An 18,835-nucleotide genomic window follows, 5' to 3' on the forward strand; every position below is an offset into this window, starting at 1 on the left:
ACTGTACTGACAGAGAAGACCCATGGACAATGCTCCAGTGCATGGCCCTTTGTGGCAACAGCCACACACAAACACTTTCCTGGGTTCTGGGAAGGCAGGTAAGAGTCCCATGTTCTGCTCACATTTGGCACTTCACCACAACATGGCTGAGCTCCTCTCCTTCCTTGGCACAGCTGTGTTTAGCTGGAGATATGGGCATGACAAGACTAAGTGGCTTATGAGGAATTAAAAAAAAAAAAAAAAAGTCACCATCAGATCAGAGAGAGAGAGAGAACAATATTAAATAATGGATGTATTTTATTAATGAATTCAGACAGGCACCACTTGTGCAAACTAAATGCTAGCATACAGACTTTATTTTCATGCTCATGGCAACTGAAATTCTGGAAACTTGACTTTTAAACTACAAATGAAGAAACTGTTGCATGTATTCTGAAGCATTTCAATGTCATTACAGAATTAGTTCAGCAGTAGCAATAACAAAGTATTCAGTCACTACAAAAAGCAGATCTTCTGATAATAAACAACTGCATGGTGCTAAACACACTTCAGCAGATGCAGGGAGAAGCTTGGCAAGCTGCCTTATAAAGCTGTGGTTCTGCCATGTGACAACATTGCTCAGAGTAGATCCAAAGGCGGGAGTCCCACAGCCGCAGTCGCATCCATGTAACAAGTACACCTACCAGTAAGACTGAACTGAAAAGTTTTCATGTTAAACTCTTTGGGATGAAGGCCTCAGAATCAGGGTGGCCCCAGGGAAGATATTGTGGCAGTTTCTGCAGCTCAGCTGGTGGCCAATAGCTCAATCGCTTTGGATCATGACAAAGAACCAAAAATGCAGTAGCTTGGGAGATTTTGGAGCTAGTTAACTAGATGGGGTGCGGGAAAAGCTACAACAAAACACAAGTGGGCCATTTCAGCTTTCCTAAAGCTAGCTAAACAATATATCAAATCCTGTGCACATGACAGTAGAAAAATTACAGGACGTTTGTCAACTCTCAACTAAATGAGCTGGAATGGTGTTTTAGGGAGAGACTGATGGGTCAGATAAATGGTCCCAGTGCGTGTGGCCTGAAGGGATAATATGGAGACAACACTATAGAAGCTATCAAACAGCAGTTTGAGATGACTTATAAAACTTGTTGCTCAAACATCCACATCCATACAGAAGCTTCACAGGCAATCAGCTAGTGCCACATTTGGTATCCCACACTGCATAGGGACAATTCCAGTGCACCTGCAGGGGAACCACAGTGACTCCTAGAAAGGCACAATTATGTATTTTCTGAACTTCTCTGGACAAAATGGAGGGAAAGAGGTCATTATTTTTCTTGTAAGGAAACTACTAGGAAAACTAGGTCTTGAAACCACACTTACTTTCTTCCAAAACTCTTTGGCTATTTCTCAACTAGATAGATCAGTGTGTGCAAGGCTAATTTACAACACTGTTGTGTGTATGAATAGCATTGAGTTGTATTTTGTGGCACAATTTAATAGAAAATATAAGAAATCTCTCTTCCCAGCAGCTCTGAGAGCTTGAGTCTTACTTTCTACTTACCATGTTTGTCATGCCCCAGTGTAATTAAAGCACCCACAGTCTGGGCTGTTATGAGCTCTGTCATCTAGTAAGGATAAAATATTAAATTGCTCTAGTTTTTACATTTAAATTTATCTTCACAGCAATCCCCACGGTGCTGGAGGACCATGCTATGAATAGCACTGAAATGGAGTCAGCAGACATTTCCATGCTCCTCCAAGGAAGGCACAGACAATTAATTGTCCCCAGTTTGCTCTACTGTCCATAATTATAGTTTTGAGTTTATAAATAACGAAGCATGATTTTAAAAACCAAAACAAACCCCTCAATTACTACAGAGTTCCTGAGATAATTAAGTCTCCAAATGTGGCTCTGTAGAAGGGAACCAAGGCTACACTGCAAAAGCCCATAACATGCAGATGTGCGTAAGCAGAGCAAAGCGACAGGATGGAAAACGTCATCAGGAAAATAAACTCTCTCATCATTATTTCACCGCTTTTTACCTAAAAAAAACAATGGCCTATTGTCTCGATTCACCCTATTGTTCTGTCGCATTTTTTGTTATTGAAGGAACCAACAGTCAGTCAGCGAGAGTTTCCTGAGGAGTAGCAGCTTGGAAAGTTAAAGGCAGTATCCTGTGCCTAAGGCTTGTTTTGCTACAGGTTTAGGAAAAACCAGGAAAATAAAGTTACTGAGACAAATTAAAGCACATGGTTTGCAATTCAATTTGTTTCAATACCCCCTTCAAATGGAAATGCCCTCCACGTTTACAAGTATGGTCGTTAAAACCTGTAAAATGAAGCAGAAACAAGCTGTGCCCTGTTGCATCCCTGCTTGATGGACATTCCTCTGTTGTTACTGGGCCTTGTGTACTGTCAGGGAAAAACTCTAGGTCGGGAGCCAGCACAGCAGGAGGCTTCATTAGCCATGAACGGGAGCAAAACAGTGCTTCAGAAGGAGCAGTGCCCTGTCTGAACAACCAGCTTTGCCACAACAAGCACATAATCAACCGGACAGCCTGTAACACATGCTTCGGATAAAGACAGACCGATGGATACAAGACAGCTATGGCTTAAGTGTTTCAAAAGATCTTTGCCCAACAAGGAAACAAATTATACATTAAAAACCTTTTACAAAATACATGCTCTGTTCTTTCTCTGTTTAATATCTTCCTTGCTTGAAGCTTGGCTGTTGCCCAAATGCATCCAGAGCAACACTTGATGATAACTCAAAAATGTGCAGTTAATCTGTGTGTAGTTTCAGCTCTCGAATGCCAGGAGCAAAAGTGTACTTTTCAGAGAGAAATAGGCTTGGTCACACTGCATAATCATGTTTATGCAAGTTTTTAGATAGCCAAGATAAAGGAAATACTTCTGTACGCTCCTCTGAGAAAAGACTAAAACTCTGAGTTGAAAAACTGCTCTTTTTCAATGTCATTTTATCCACAAACAAGCGTAAGCCCCAGTAGAGAGCTTCCTGCATGACAGCGAGTAAAACTTTAGCTTGCTGGGTTGGGGTTTTTTTGGGTTTTTTTAACCTTACAGCTATATTTCATCATAAAAACTAGTTTGAAGAAAGAGTAAACTTTTGCTCTTTGGTCTATCTTGACATTCCTCCAGAGACACATTACAGGAATATTTCAGATTCATTTTTTGTCTCTTACTTGCAGGAAACAGGAAAGTTGCAGTTCTTAATTTTCAGGCTTCTGAAATGACAAAGATAAGAAATTTATACATTGAAACAAGATATCTTTGCTTTCTTTAAAGAAAGAAAAAAGGCATCACAACCTAAAATGAGTGCTTCAGTGAAATGGGATATTTTTGCCTTAACCATAATTAACAAAAATGTATAGTTATGCCATATGCACCTCCTGTTTATTATCTGTGTAGCCCTACTAGGTGAGAAACAAAAATCTGTACTCGTATTCCAGCATGATACAGGCTTCAGACTGCACATTACTGTAGTAATTGCTGCTGACCGAAAGTCAATACTGTGGAATGAGACTGGAATGAGACTAAAAGAAGTAATTTTTTTGTTCATAGGATCAGTTTTGTGGATGCAAAGGAAAGGTCTTAAAACACTTTTTATTCATATCTGAATAAATTAAGATGAAAACATCTAACAAATAGTTTGTAATTTTAGAACATCAGTTTTGGTGTCCTGCCCTCATGGACTTCTTTATGGCCATGAAGATGCTCAAAGGCAGAGCTCTGGGGGCAGCAAAGTGTTCATGCTGTGTATTAAAATCATTCCAATGCTCTGCCAGTTTTGAAGAGGACAAGAGTGAGAGAATACATCAGACACCGTGGATAGTGGCAGTCCTACGAAATCACAACCAACTGAGCAGGACAATTTCCCCCCACTACCATCAACCCAGATACTCAGAGAACCAAAGTGGCACAGTAAGAGCAGGCACCTACTGCCACTGATTAAATTAGAGGGATCCTTAGAACTCATAAGGGTCCTTAACAGACTTTACTTGTGCAGGTCCAGTTTGTGACTTCCCCTCACTGTGCAAATATTACTTCTTTTTTTTTTATCTTTAAATTTCTTCCTTTTGGCAGACTTGTCTCCATGTAAGTCTTATTCTGACTGGTGCTTTCTACAGACAGCTCCTAAGGAAACAATTTCCACTTTCTCAGTGTATGAGTTGGGCAGTATAATTTAAATAGGACAGTGGCCAGTGATGAAGGACTAGCCAAATTCCTTTGGGTTAATTTCTGTGTACTAATGTTTCATTTTTTTGATAGATCGTGTGGCTCCTACAGAGAGAGACTGCAATACTGTGTGTCCATATGTTGGCTATTTGTCAACAGAGAAAAACAGAGTTGACTTTTATGAGAAGGTTTTTGCTTCTATGACTTTTAGAGCATATTCAAATGACTGGTGTGAAGTGGTAGAGAAAAATCAGAGTGGCTAATGACACCCAGTGTTTCAGCTCAGCTAGAGCCTCACAGAGCATCCTGAGAAGCAGGAACTTCTGCCTGTATGTCTTTTGCAGGTCTGATGAAGATATGCATTGCAGAGGAGGATATTAACTGCACAATAAAACAACTGTTCTCAGCTCTGCAGGCATGTTTATAATGAAACATCTGCAGCTCTTCCACAAATCTCTAAATATTTTTCAATTTAAATGTCTTAAAGATCTGAATCAGTCCTAATGAGCTGGCACAACACCATATTATTAGTAATATTACATCATACACTAAAATGCTGAAGAATTCAAATTAAATTAAAAAAAAAATCCCTCAATCTGCCATCACAGAAACAAACCCACAAAGATCTCAAAGTGTAGTATCACCTACAGTGTGGGTTCACTTCAGTGAATGTGTGAAAACAAAGGATGCTACAAAACTTCTCTACAGAAAGTTGGGAGTAAAGACTACATGGGAATATTATTTCTCTCTTTTTCCAAAATTAGCAATGTACAAATCTAGCACATGAACCAGATGAACTTTAGAGCTAATGAACACTTGACTACCTTGTGTGGTGCTCACTGGGTATTACCACAGTCTCAAGGCATTTATTTAGATTGTTAAAGGTAGGAACACAGGTGTGTGCCGATATTGATGAAAAATATATATGATCAAGCTGGTTTTTTCTTTAAAGGCTTAAACTTAATGAATCATTGGATATGTGTGTTATTTTCTACCTGACTCTTATGCTTCCATGACTTCATTAGCATTTCTTTTTACATCTGACAAAACACCATCACTGACTAAAAGCCAAGTTTAACATTTTCATTTCATGCACAGCTTCCAATGAAAGGCCTTCACAGCTGGAATGGAGTATTTTGTCTGCTTAATTACTGTTGTTCTTCCAATCTCATCAGTCCCTGGTTTGGATGGATTTGTGTAAGACTAGGCAATAAACACCCAATTAAGCAGGCTATGTGAATCTGCATATAGATTTTACATTAGGATTCTACAGTAATTTCAAATGATTCAGAAGCAATTACATGGCTGACACATGATGAATCAATATGTATGCATGAAGCTGTCAGACATACCATGTGTATCAGTAACAAAAATGGGATATATGCCAAGGAGTGGTATGTGTAACACTACCCAGCCACAGAATATTCAGGCATGGTTTGCATATAGAGCAGTAATTACCTGTGCATGCAGGTTAACTTTCAAGCTAAGTGCTTTTTACTTGTCTTGACTGGCACACACAAACTGGCAGAATCTGCTCTCACCAGATGTGAATCTTGTGGCATTCACATGTGGGCAAGTGAACAGTTCACTTGGTCTGGTTGGGTTGTGCAAACCTCTCCCCTCCTCCAAACAACCCATCAAAACACAGAAACAGAAAATGAAAGCCCTTTCTCTCAATCCACAGTAGGCAAGGATTGCTAAAGCAGGGCTGAAGCACCTGGGCACATCTACCTCAAAGCTGTGGCTGATCTGGGGTCCCATCACAGTCCTGTTGGCTCACAGTAATAGTGTTGTTCTGTCTTAAAAAAGAAAAACCTTTTTGCTCTCCAGACCAATCTATTGGGGCAGAGAGCTAAGTGATGAAAGAAGAGAATCCCATCACAGGCACACATGGTTTGTTTCAGTCAGGGTTACATTCTCTCTTACTCCACTTATTATGTTAAAAGGTTAAAATGGAGTAGCATGAAATATTTTCATAACATCTTGTATTTTTAAGTGATGAACATGTGCTGCACAAAATTAAAGCAGGACACCAAGAAGATTAAGTACTTAGAGGAGGGGAGGGGGTGGTGGGGGAACTGCAACCTTCGAGGAAAAGGGAGAGAATCCAGCATGAAAAAAAAGGCTAAGAGGACAGCTTTGTATTCCTGAAATGCTTATTACCATTTGAGACAGACAACAGCAGTTATGAAAACAAAACATGAAAAAACAAAGCAGAGCTCATGAACAAACTGAGAAGTATCTTCCCTGATATCTACGTGATGACACACACACTGCCACGTGACTTAGTATCAAAGAGTACTTCTTTTGAGGTGAGTAAGCTGGCATGGTTTCTTCAGACTGGCTTTTTTCCACAGCCAAGAGTGGTACAGTTGCAGAGCTGGCTCCTCCTGATGCCAAACTGACAGTGCCAGGAAATCCAAAAGGCACCGTTAGTGGACACCAGCAAAGTGCCAGTCACCATTCAGCAAATGAGAAACCCATGTGATAAAGTGCACATTATGAAATATACCCCCAAAGTGTGTGAAATCCTTACTGAAACTAGAGCCTAGATAAACCTCCTGACAACATACTAGGGACAAACATCCTCCCTCGAGCTGGAACAGGAAAATAAAGGCTGTTGACCGACCTGAATTTGGACGTCACTCTCAAAACAATCCTTTCACTTGCTCTGTGATGGGGTCAAGGTCAATGTCATAGAAGCACGGCCTTGTGGGCAGTCCTGGCATGGTGCTCATCTGTAGAAACAAACACATTCAGTTATACTCCTGCACCTGTAAGCAGATAATCAGTCTAGCCTTGCATGTAAACCTTAGATTAAGAGAAAGGCTGGATTGTTCAACACAGGCTCCACTACAGATGTGATCTTTACCACATTTTCTGTTAAAAAAATCAAACTTGGTACTTCTTTGATGAATTTTTAAGTATGGGCTTCTAAAAGACAAGAAAGAGAAAACAAAAGCCACAAAATACAGGCTAGCACAGCAACCTAAGAATAAATTCTGTAACAAAATGAACACCCTTTGAGACTTGCTTGTTCCTCAAAATATTTATCCAGAACATTTATCCATTTTTATCTCCTGAAAAAAAAAAAAAAATCACACAGCAAAGGGCAAAGATGTAATTGTCTGAATTTACCTGGTGATATGAATGTACTGCACTCAGACCTCTCCCACAGAAAACCAGAATACAGAGGCAGAATTAATCACAACACTTACCTAATGTCAGGAGCAAATTGCAATAGTTCTACTAAACATACAGGAATTACAGTTGAATCCTAATTTAGTAGTTAGAATTAACAGGTTGAGATACAAAGCTAAAGCAACCCAATTATCTCAAACTGTGCATAATTAAGATCCTGATCTAGCATAAGACACTAGCATCTGCATACTTTTAAACATCTCAATAGTTTCATGGAGTTAAATTACACAGTTACCTACAGGTCTGCTCAGGCTACTTACACTATTATTTCAAACTGGCATTTTTAGCAGCAATTAAAGGCACATGACTGACATGGAGATCTTGAGGTGCTGGTCCAAAATAGTTTAAACCTCCTAACTCCCTGCCTCAGGACTCCTTGCTTCTCCCTTGCAAAGGAGATGTCTGGAGAGCAGGTATGGCAGAATAATGTTGTTTTTTGATCTGCTTCATTTTCTCCTGTTTCAGCCCCTTAATCCAGGAAGGGCTTCCCCATTCCCAGAGCCACCACTGGCACGGGGTAAAGGCTGTGCCTGTGGGGCAGTTTTAAAACAGGGCCAGTTTGGATCAACTTGGGTCACTTTGGAATCACACCCTGAATATCCCACTGTATTTCCACTAATTCAAGGAACTCTAAAAATAGCATTTGGGCTTAATGACTCCTTAAACTCTTCTGATATCTTACCCTTGTAAGTGGAGAAAGTGGAGAATGGCCCTGCTATAATAGGCCCTATATTAATACTTAAATTGATGAAAGACCTTACCATCTCTGAAAACAAACCTGGAATTCAACTTAGCTTGACTGTTTGTTGGCTGAGAGTCTTTAAGCATTAAAACTTATTTGCTAGATTTTGAGGAACAAACTTTTCACTGGGGCAAGTCAGCAGAGTTCATTAAAACTGGTACTTAACCTGACCACAGGAGGTAACCTTCAAACATGGCTGTGTAGAAAAAAAAAATTACACTGGCTTGAGTACAAGAAACACTCCAAACACAATAACATACATAAAAGGTCAGATTTGGGTATGTCTTCATGCTGAAAAGGGACAGTTTCACCCGGGGAACCCCTAGGATGATTCCCCCTTGGAGCTGGCTCTGGCACTCATCTTACTGCAACCAACCTTATTCAACACACTGAACTGATGTCAATGCATGTTTTTGTGGCCAGGGTTGGTAGGTTAGGTAGGAACTAAATCTGGGTTAGGTAGGAACTAAATCTGCTTATCAGATGACCAGATCACCACCAGGCCCCAGGCTGCACCAGGGGAGCAGCCAGAGTACACTGTGGCCAGCCATCACCTCCAGCTCTCCAGCAGAGAGCTCAGAGCCAGTCAACTTCCTCCCTCTATCCACCCTAATTCCCCAAGAAGCACAGCTCAGCTACAGTGTTTTCTCTGGCCAAAGGCAAGCTCCAACAGGATAATTGGCCTGGAAAGAGGAAAAACTTATGACCACCATCCTAGCTGCTCCAGAGTGCCAGACTTACAGACTCCCCTCACTCTGGGTTGGACTGTGTTTGATTCTGTCAACCTGATCAGCTGCATATTCATTGCGAGGGTCAGGATCTCCCTTATGCTTCAGCTTTGCTCCGAACACTCATGTAATGACTCAATCATGGGAATACAAGCAAAATGTAAGACCCCTCCAGCACAGTCCTGTTTACTCCAGAGAAAGAATGCTGCTGCCATTTCAGAGGTTAATCCCACACTGAGAAGGGGGAAAGGTGCCCGGGGAGCTCGGTACTGGTGCAGCCCTCATCTCTCTTGAGATCTAGCTCAGAGGAAAAACAATGCAACAAGCTCTTCTAGTGGCTCAGTACATTTCCTCTGTTTTTAAATATAGTCCTTCCTGATGTTTTGTTATCGTACATAGTAGGATTAAAAGACAAAACTGTCAGTTTGCATTGACCGAACCCTGCCTCTGACTGTGTTACATCATTTATTGGCCGACACTGCCTTGTATGTAACTAAGTGCTAAAACACCTTGCTACTATTCTTTACCCATTGGCCACAGTAGTTGGACTACTACATCATTAGGGTTACTTAATTATTTTCTGTCTCAGATTCCTTCCAGTTTCTAAGTTAATGTTTGACAAGGAACTGCCTTAAGGAATTACATCTCACTGGGAGGGGAATGAACAAATTGCCAAAGACAACTTTCTGGTTACTTTGTGTATGGTAATTCAACATCTGAAAGTAAACTCCCAAATTCCAAGTTATTTTTTACTTTTTTTTTTTAAATATAGCTAATTGAGAGGAGTTTTTCTTTGTTTTTATTTTTTTTTTTTTAAAAAAGAAATATTAAATACAAGTCCTACATATGTATTTTGTATTTTGGACTTGTTTTTTTTCTTTCACAGGCACAGTTCTACACCAGTATAACTCTACTGTATTAACTAATGAAAAACTATTACATTTAAAAAAATGCAAATATTGAACCAGTTTATTGCTGGTTTGGGAAATACAACTATTCTCATATTGAAAAATGAATTCAACAAAAGGGAATAGGCTCATTTGAATTAAAACCACTGCTGCATAAAATGAAGTACAAGGCAAAAAAAAAACCTCCAGAAGAAACACTTTGGGACAAATACTTAGGTGAATTGCAGACTGAAAATAAACTATGTACTGTCATTTTTCCTATGGCCCAGACTTTCAAACAGGCAAAGCTATGTAGATTTATGATCATTACTCTCTGGTCTCATTATCTGGACACACAGAGGTAACATGAAGAAGAATCTATCCCTTTTTCATTACTTCAAGGTCAATAGGAGGAGATGGCTGGCTGGCTGAGGAGATTACTACTGATTATACCCTCTCTAGCCCTCCACTTCTCTCCTTCAATCACAAAGGCAGGAAAGAAAAGAGGGCTCAGTCTGCTGCAAGGCTGCAGCGAGGCTTCACCTGACTGGCTTTCCACATGGCCGCAGGCTCAGGATGAGCCTCTTCCCCTCTCACCATTTTCCATGATGCTGAATGAAGGCATTAATGAGTGAGTTCACAGGCTGGTCTTTACTCCAGCAGGCATGATCCAGAGGCATTCCTCTCTCTGACCTCAGCCACCAGAGCCCAGATTTTTGTGCATGGAGGGGGAAAGCCAACCACCCTGTGGCTGTAGCACATACTGTACCTGCACAGTGCAGAGCAGACTATCTCCACCTCTCCAAGGCTTTCTGAGGTAACTACCCACTAAAAACTACTCCAGTTCTAAAACTTGAAAAAAGGAGAATGAACAACGAAAGAGAAAATATGCTTAAAATGTAAATCACTTTGGTAATTGGCAGGTATGTACAGCACGAGAAAAACCCACAGAAATTTATAGCCATACAGCAGCTTGCTGGGCATCTCATAAAATATCCATCCTCTATATATTGCCCAGAGATCAGCACAACTCTCCACGCTAATGTAACAACATTTGGGTTATAGATGGGTAGCTGTGCAACATTGCACAGTGTGGCTGTGAGAAAGAATAGCGTAGGAAGCAGAGAATGACAGCACATTATCCACTGAAAATCACAAACTGGATTTAGATAGCTGAAATAATCAGTACTTAATTCGAACAAAACTGCTACTATCAGACTTTTCCTGGGAGAAGGAAAATATAAAGCATAAGCTTGGTACCCCAAGGCTTAATACAACTCATATGAATGCTTTATGCAGGGAAAAAAGAAAAAAGAAGTTATACAAGTAATTTAGGAATTAATAGGAACTAGTTTTGTGGGAACAGACCATTTTATCTACAAACTGTGCAACTGTCCATACATCCATGAGAGCGAATCAACTGCAGAAAGATGATGTGATAAATACAATGCTATTTGTTACTATGGCTCTCTGTGTTTAGGAGGCAAGAGCAGCAAGTCTTACAGTCAGCTTATCCTAAGGATCATTTATGCTCCTGGAAATGCACAGCTGGTGAGAGATAAAGTACAGTTTTAGTTAAGAATGCCTGAAGGCTACTGTTATATTAGGCATTTATGATCCTCCAGAAGTTTACTTACATGACTGAACAAAAAAACCATAATGAGCTTCCTTACAAATGGAGAATGCCAGTTATTTTCAAGGAAGTCATATGAAAGTGCTGCTCCACACCCTCTCCACAAACGCATCCACTGTTACTGGAAGAGTGACTGAGTTTCATTTAAAACACAGTTATGTGTTGACTTGTAATTTTAGTTTGCCATAAGAGCTACATAACAGTTGGACACAGTCAAGCACCAAGACTCTGCTAGCCAGGTTTGTTATGGTCCCAAGAGGAACTATGCTGCTTAGCTTCCTTTTTTTATCATACAAATACCTATCAGTGGTTGACATATCTTGCCTTCAAGTGTGTATCCATCCATATATGTATCTACATTTTTTTTCATTTATCTATATGAAAAGATCCTAATAGAACATGAGATTGACTTGACAGGGTCAGCACAATGGCACGATTTGCAAAACAGATGGTCCTGAGGACCACATCCAACTCATGTTTAGTGTCTTTTTCACCTATAAGACAAGAAGTGTCTGTTTTACAGGCATAACATGGTTTCTCTTGAAGAGAGAAAGAAAACCAGAGGAATCTGTACTTACATAAAGTATGGCAAACAACTGATTAGAAAATACTGAAAAATCAGCAAATAGCTTATTGAGGAAACCTCCCTATTCTGTGCCTTATGGAGTTAATACTGTGTTTTACAAGAAATGCAAGTAACTTGCATTATTTAATTGTATCTTTTTGTTAATTAAACAAGCTATGACAACTCACAACCATTTCAAACTTGAAATACTGCAGAAAGCAGATGTTGTTTCTCAAGAGAATCCAGCATGCACATGACTGCGGATAACTCCTCAATAAAATCTGATGGGATGAATTGCACATCCCACACTCCCTCAGCAAGAAACAATACAAGAGGAAACTCAAGAGATTTATAAATAGTGCTATAAACCTGTATGCATTATGGTCATCGTGCCAGAACTTGTTGGAATCCTGAGGCACGGCATGAAGGAGCTACACTTCAGGGTTTCAATAACGTTTCCTAGTGTGAGTTAGAGCTCTGGAAGACAGATCCACCACCAGAAATTTGCTCCCCTCCAGTGCATCTGTCAGTCTCAGGGCATGTAAAGGTGAATGGAAGAATTTTCTGAAGAAATCCTTGCAGGTCTCCAGTCCTGCCTGCCTTTAGGTGCGCTTTATCTTGAGTGCCAATTATTCCCACTTACACGTGTGGTGCTGGCCACAGACTGGAAGCTGGCACCTGGGGAATTGCATCCATGGAGCAGGAGAGAGAGATTAACAGTCACCTCACTGCACTGCATGGCTGGAGAAGTGTGTGCAGATCTTTTTACTGGATCCCTCATGGTCTCTGCACTCTCCATTTTAAACCTATACTTGGAAATATTTCATGAGACTATCCATGCAATGAAGGCAGTGGGTAGGACTACAGCACTCTGAAGCATGTGACTGTACAAACACTTCCAGTGAGTAGTCACTTATTTCATCTTCAAACTGGAGTGTCCTACAGGACACAGAGGCACTCGGTGTGCACTGAAAAGGGTGCAGAAAAATTAGGCAGCGTATACTAAGTATCTCCAGGATCAGCTTGAAGTTTGTTCCACAGAACTGGAAAATTCCTCCAATCTGCAGAGCTCTATCACTTCAAAGGCAGCTCAGGTTTTGAATGATGGAAAAAAATAAAATTACATGAAAATAACAAAAGAGAATAGTTAAGAAAACAGCATTTCCCCCCCCCCATAATTACAAGAAAAACATCAGAACAAAATGGCCAAAACAAAATATGCACAATATAGTTTTCATCTCATCCACCCGCCATGTATTACAGAGGGGAACAATACCAATACCATACCAAAGCCTGAACTGATGCTCAAGTGACCTTTCACCACCTCTTAAAAGCAAACAAACCTCCAAATCTCATATTAGGAAAAGGAGATACACAATGGAGGCAAGTTTGTGCTTCCTCCAAAAAATATCAACCTTTACAAACTAATAAATTCAGCTTTGGAAATGGCAATGTATTTTAAAAAATTACTTTAATAGCTATATAATGTTTAAGAAAATATTATCTCATTGTTTTTCGTTGCCTGAAGATAACAAGGGTTTCTAAAAGCAGCTAACCAATGATTTTTAGTCAGTGTTTCAATAATGGCTTACTTGTAAGTTTTAATGAAATTCTGCCAAACCTGATGATGACCACAGGAGTTAGGGAGAGTGAAGATCATATTTCCTTCTCAGGAAATCTTTAACAAAAAAGGATCTTGTTGCAATGTCTAAGAACAACCACAGCAAGAAACTCAACACATTAGCAACTTTCAAAATGGTTAAAATAATGTTTGAAAAGATGCTGATGCTATCCCAACATATGCTGTAGTATTCCTTGCAATAAACGGCACTTTTTCACTGGCATATTGACTGATATCAGGTGTAGAAGTCCATCTGGCATCAATTATTGTATTATAATTGCCTCTTACTTTGATGTTTTACACATTCTTGGCAATTGTTCAATTTTTGTGAAAGGATTTACAACAACAAAATGCATGGACATTGCTCCTCTGCTCTCAGCATCTGGATGAAGTTACAAAAGTACTGAATATTGATTATACAATCCTAGTTGGCCTTGCTGCCAGGTGCTCAAGTTAGGCAGAAGCAACTTGTGCCCTGCTACATGCTCTGAAGGATTACCAGGACCCAACGAATTAGTCATCTTGAGTGGAAATGATCTGAACCCAAAACTGATCTCCTGGGCACCCTAGGGAAAAATCAAAACCCACATAATAGTCCACATCTGTCCAGTACAGCTTTTGGAGAGATCTGTGGGTGCGCATCCCAAAGGAAGCAAGGGTTTTCTTGGTGAATCAGTCAGTGTCATACCACTGGAACTCAAAAGCTGCTATTAGTGATGTGCTGAAGCACCAAAGACCCAAAAAAGAGATTTTCCTAGCTATTAAATAAAATATTTAGGAATAGATGTAATCTGTAAAAGAATGAGCGATTTCCCCAATTAAGTAAAATATTTATGACTCACATATATGACTGCAGTTCCTCTTGGCAGAGTTCTCTCAACGCATTTTCATCTTAGAATTTATAAAACCACACTTGAAGCAGAAGAAAATGGTCCCCGTGATAACAGCATAGTGGAAACAATATATTAAATTTTAATTGAAAAATACACCTCTCTGAGGTAGCACGTTAGATGGTGTTAGTTGAGTGCACTGTATTCTATACAATCCACAACACACCATGTTTCACAGAGTATTCTGCCCTACACAGGGTTATTGATAAACAAAGTGCTACAAAAATGAAAGCTACGAAACCCAACTTAACCAGACAAACCCTCAAAAAAACAACCATTCATGAGGGAAATGAAGGGGGAGAGAAAAAAAAATGAGAACTACAAATTCCAGGTGACTTGTTCCAAAACATTTCCTTCATCCCAGCCCACTCAAATCCATTTCCAGAAGTAATTGCTCCCTTGACCACGGCCTACATCCTCATTTTCCTTTTCCCCCTGGGCTTTAAACAGAACCCCTGGCAGAGGACTCTTGCTCACTGCCTCTTGTACAAAATCACCTCCTCATCCAGAAGAAATCCTTCCCTGGAACTCAATCCTGATGTCAGACGCTCCCAGGACTGTTCCCATTCTTGAAAAGTGTCCAGTATATCAGGCAGTGTTGGAAAGGAATCCTCTGAATTCCTCTGAAGGAATAAATCCAGAGGATAAAGGCATTTTTCTCAAGGGCTGTTTCAGCAACAGGAATATTTAAAGCATCTGATGTTCATGGGTACATAATTCTCCTGCTTTGTTCAGTGTTCGGGTCTCCTGGTAAAGAGGAGGTGTCCAAACTGTGCCAGCAGCTCAGTTTCTGCTGAAAACAGAGCAAGTTTTGTGGTATTTGGAGGGGAGAGGTCTTGGGTGACCCATCTCAGCTGCCTTGTATTTGCTCAGGGACAGGGCACCCTTCATTTCCTCTGAAACCTGTTTATTTTGTAGCAAGTGTTTCTTTGGAAGTGCTGCTCTGCAAACCCTGGGAGCAAGTCCCACTTTGTGCTGCTGATCTTCACGATGACATTTTGGTTAAAAGCTTCATAGCTTTGAGAAAACCTCAATTACAGCCCAGGAACTGGAGATGGTGGCAGCAGTAGACTATGTGAAGCAAATGTGTGTGCTCAACATGCAAAAAACTTTACCCTTCTCAGCACACCATGCTAGAAGAACATCAGGAGCATCATCCAATCATTTAATGGCAAATTACAATGTGGAAAAATCCAAAAAGATTGTATAACTGTGGTGAGTAAGAGCACATAAAACTGCTGCCATACCAGCCATCTTGGTTACAATTAACTGGATCCACTGATACCTGAGTAAGTAAAGTTTCCTAGGAAACGTCGTATCAGGCAAAGATGATGTGTGTGTGTGTATAAATACGGGAAGAAGTGCTTCTAAAGAACATAAAGGTATTATAGCAAAGGACTCCTTAAAAATCAATTCTTTTTAACTGTTAAATTGCCAAACTGGCTTGGTCTCATTACTTGATTTAAACTAAGTGCCAGTGATGACCTTTATAATACCAAGTAATACCAAAGGGTATCAGATTTTTGGAAACCACCTCAAAACAACAGAAGTGGAAAGAAGTGGAAGAGGAGGTGACTATACTTTGCTAATCCCATCTAAGTAGATACAATCTAGTTTTCAGGACTGGGAAACAATAAAAGCTTCACAGGTGCAGTTCAGCTTTCTGGTCTGTAGATATCATGGGAAGTGTCAGAAAGAAGAGCCTGGGAAGCTTGTCCCCAAAGAATGATCAACTGTGGTGGGCACCAACAGCATCAGTCACTATCACTGTACTGTCATCATGTACAAACCTTGACTTGTGAGCATCTCTAACCTCGTTAGTTCAAGTTTCTATATCTACTTTATCAAGTCACTCGTTTGGAGAAACAAATTATTTTCTCTTTGTATCACTTAATATACATTATTTTGTGACAGACTGAGGCAAACAAGAAATAGACAAATCAAAGAAGCACCTTATATTGTAATTTTGGATGTGGGTGCTTTCTAACCCTACAGAGTTTCACCCCATTGCTTTCCAGACAAATTACTGCTTTGATATGCGTGGTCAATGCCATCTTAGCTGCACTGAGAAATTCAAAAACTTTTCCTTTCTGTTTGGTCCTAACCCAGAAGTTCAGAATGCATCCAGCTTTGATGGATACAAGGACACCAAATTATTAAATTGTCTGTGTAAATCAGATATTCTGAGTCACAATTCCGTCACGGAACTCTGGCAATACACACTGTTCAATACAGTGTGTCCTCTAGAATCACACCAGAATGTACTGTGGTCCCCACTGACAAGGAACAAAATAGAAAAAAGAAGGGTATTACTTAGATCAGCAATTTCCCTCCTCTAGTCTATCGAACCACTATTTTAAGAAGTCTTCACAAAGCTGCAAATAAAAGCAGGCCTTGAATAACCTGTGCTGGAGCTCACACTTCTCCTGGAAAATGGAGGAACATAGAAATGCTTTGGAAAAGGCTGAAAGCTACTGACTTGTGATGAACTCAAGCATTCAGAAGAGCCAGCTCCTTTGTAAGCCATCTTAACAGCACTAACAGCTGTAGGGAGAACAGAAAAAATTCTAGCCATGAATGTGGGACTTAAGTCTCTTATGGCAGTACTGATTTTCAAAGTTTCCCTAAGAAGATATTAAAACCCTAGTTTCTGTTCACTGATAGAGAACCACACATTAACAAGCTGTCAAGACAGATTTAGTTGTCAAAGGAAATCAAACAAAAGTTTGTTAACTGATAGAGAGAACAGTCTTTATCCTACAAATGTATATCCTTCCATAATGTAAAAAAGATTTATGTATTTTTCTTATAAATAAAATTATTATCAAAGTACTTACACACATGAATTAAATACTTCAAGTACACCTGGGAAATAAATAAAATAAGGTCTCCCATTTAAATTGTTAGATAGGAAGCAGAGAAGGTTAAATGATTTGCCAAAAGGAGCTGAGGTGCTGCCAGGTTAATGGAACTTGAAATTGGTAACTGATTCTTGTCTTAGTCTCATATAACTGAAATTCAAAAATAACACTGCATGAAACATCTTCTTCTATTATGTAATGAATGTTGTATCAGCATTTTTATACAACTTTCCCCATTTCTCACAATTTGTTCTCAATGAACTTGCACTAAGTCACTTCCCTAACCACAGTTTTTATAATAAAACAAGGGATAACAATATACTCACAAAAGCAACAGAAGTGTTGTTAAACCATCTAATTAAAATCAACTCTATTTGGAAACACATTTTTTCAGTCTGAAGAACAAACCAACCTCCAAACAGATGTTTTGTGGGTAGTTTTTTTCCCAAATGAAGCATATGAAAGGACAAAAAAAAAAAAAGGGAAGGTAATGAACTTCTGCATCCCAACACAAGTTAGCACAACGCTTTTTTATCCTGACAAACATCTAGTACAGACACAGTCTATGGGAACTTCGTTTCAAGCACTAAAAAATTTGTAGAAGGGCCACCATCATGGAAAGTTTTTTGTGCACATACAGAGTAAATCCTAAAAAGACTAAAAAAATAAAAAAGGTAACACAGAAATTAAAAACCAGTTCGAATATAATCTCTCTAATTCCAAAGTGAACAAACTAGCAGGCAAATCCATAAGCTTTATTTACTCTTATGGTATAGGCCCCCAGCTCTTCCTAATCAAAACAAAGCCAGTCTGTAATGAACCTTCATTTTTGTCAAAGAAATCATTTACAACTCCACTGCTCAGCCCAGGCATAACAAACACAACCCGTAACACATCCACTGATGTCCAGCCTTCTTCCTTTCCTCCTGGTGACCCCACAAATAAAGATGCCCCCAAGATGGCACACCAAACTCACCTGAAGAGCTGCAGTGCCCCAGCAGTGTGTTGATACCCACCTGCCTGGGCACTTTTCTTGAACAGAGGCTGCTGGTGAGCAAGAGTGCTCTCCCTTGAATGCAGCCATGGATCCTGCTGCAATCTCATCATCAGCATCCCCTCCAGCAACTGGAATTCATGTAGTCATTATCATTTGAAAATTATTTGTTTATTTGTAGGAAAAGGCTGCTTTATCTTAGCTTCCACATTGCATTTCTCAGACTGTGAGAATAAATACTGACTGTGAAGCTATTTTTAAATTGATTTTATTTCTGGGAAAGTTATCAAGAAATTTAGGTTTTTTCTTCCCCCCCCCCGCCCCGAGAAAATTAAAGAGACAAAGAGCTTCACAAACTCAGAGGAAGCTTATTCGTGCTGTCACAAGCATGCCTTGATCCCATTCTGGACAGATTACCTGCAGAGTGCTTATTTTCCATGTCTACTCCCTGCATCACATCTTTACTACAGGTGCCAAATACAATGGCATTGATGTTCTTTCCTACAGTCTGGAGCAGAG

General features: G+C 39.8%; 1 protein-coding gene across 1 annotated transcript in view; it reads right to left on the minus strand.

Annotated features, from left to right (window-relative positions):
- Window positions 1-345: 345 nt before the first annotated feature.
- Window positions 346-18,835, minus strand: part of MTHFD1L (methylenetetrahydrofolate dehydrogenase (NADP+ dependent) 1 like) — a 148,188-nt gene continuing 129,698 nt past the window's right edge. Inside the window, exons 27-28 of the mRNA XM_082301184.1 lie at window positions 6,824-6,932; window positions 346-3,242 (exon numbers count right to left, since the gene is read on the minus strand). Of these exons, the coding sequence (XP_082157310.1) occupies window positions 6,843-6,932 (90 nt within the window). The 3' untranslated portion in view covers window positions 346-3,242; window positions 6,824-6,842. The remainder of the gene's footprint in view (window positions 3,243-6,823; window positions 6,933-18,835) is intronic.

The sequence above is a fragment of the Coloeus monedula genome (genome assembly GCF_965178545.1).
Source record: "Coloeus monedula genome assembly, chromosome: 2".
In the NCBI taxonomy this organism is placed as follows: Eukaryota; Metazoa; Chordata; class Aves; order Passeriformes; family Corvidae; genus Coloeus; species Coloeus monedula.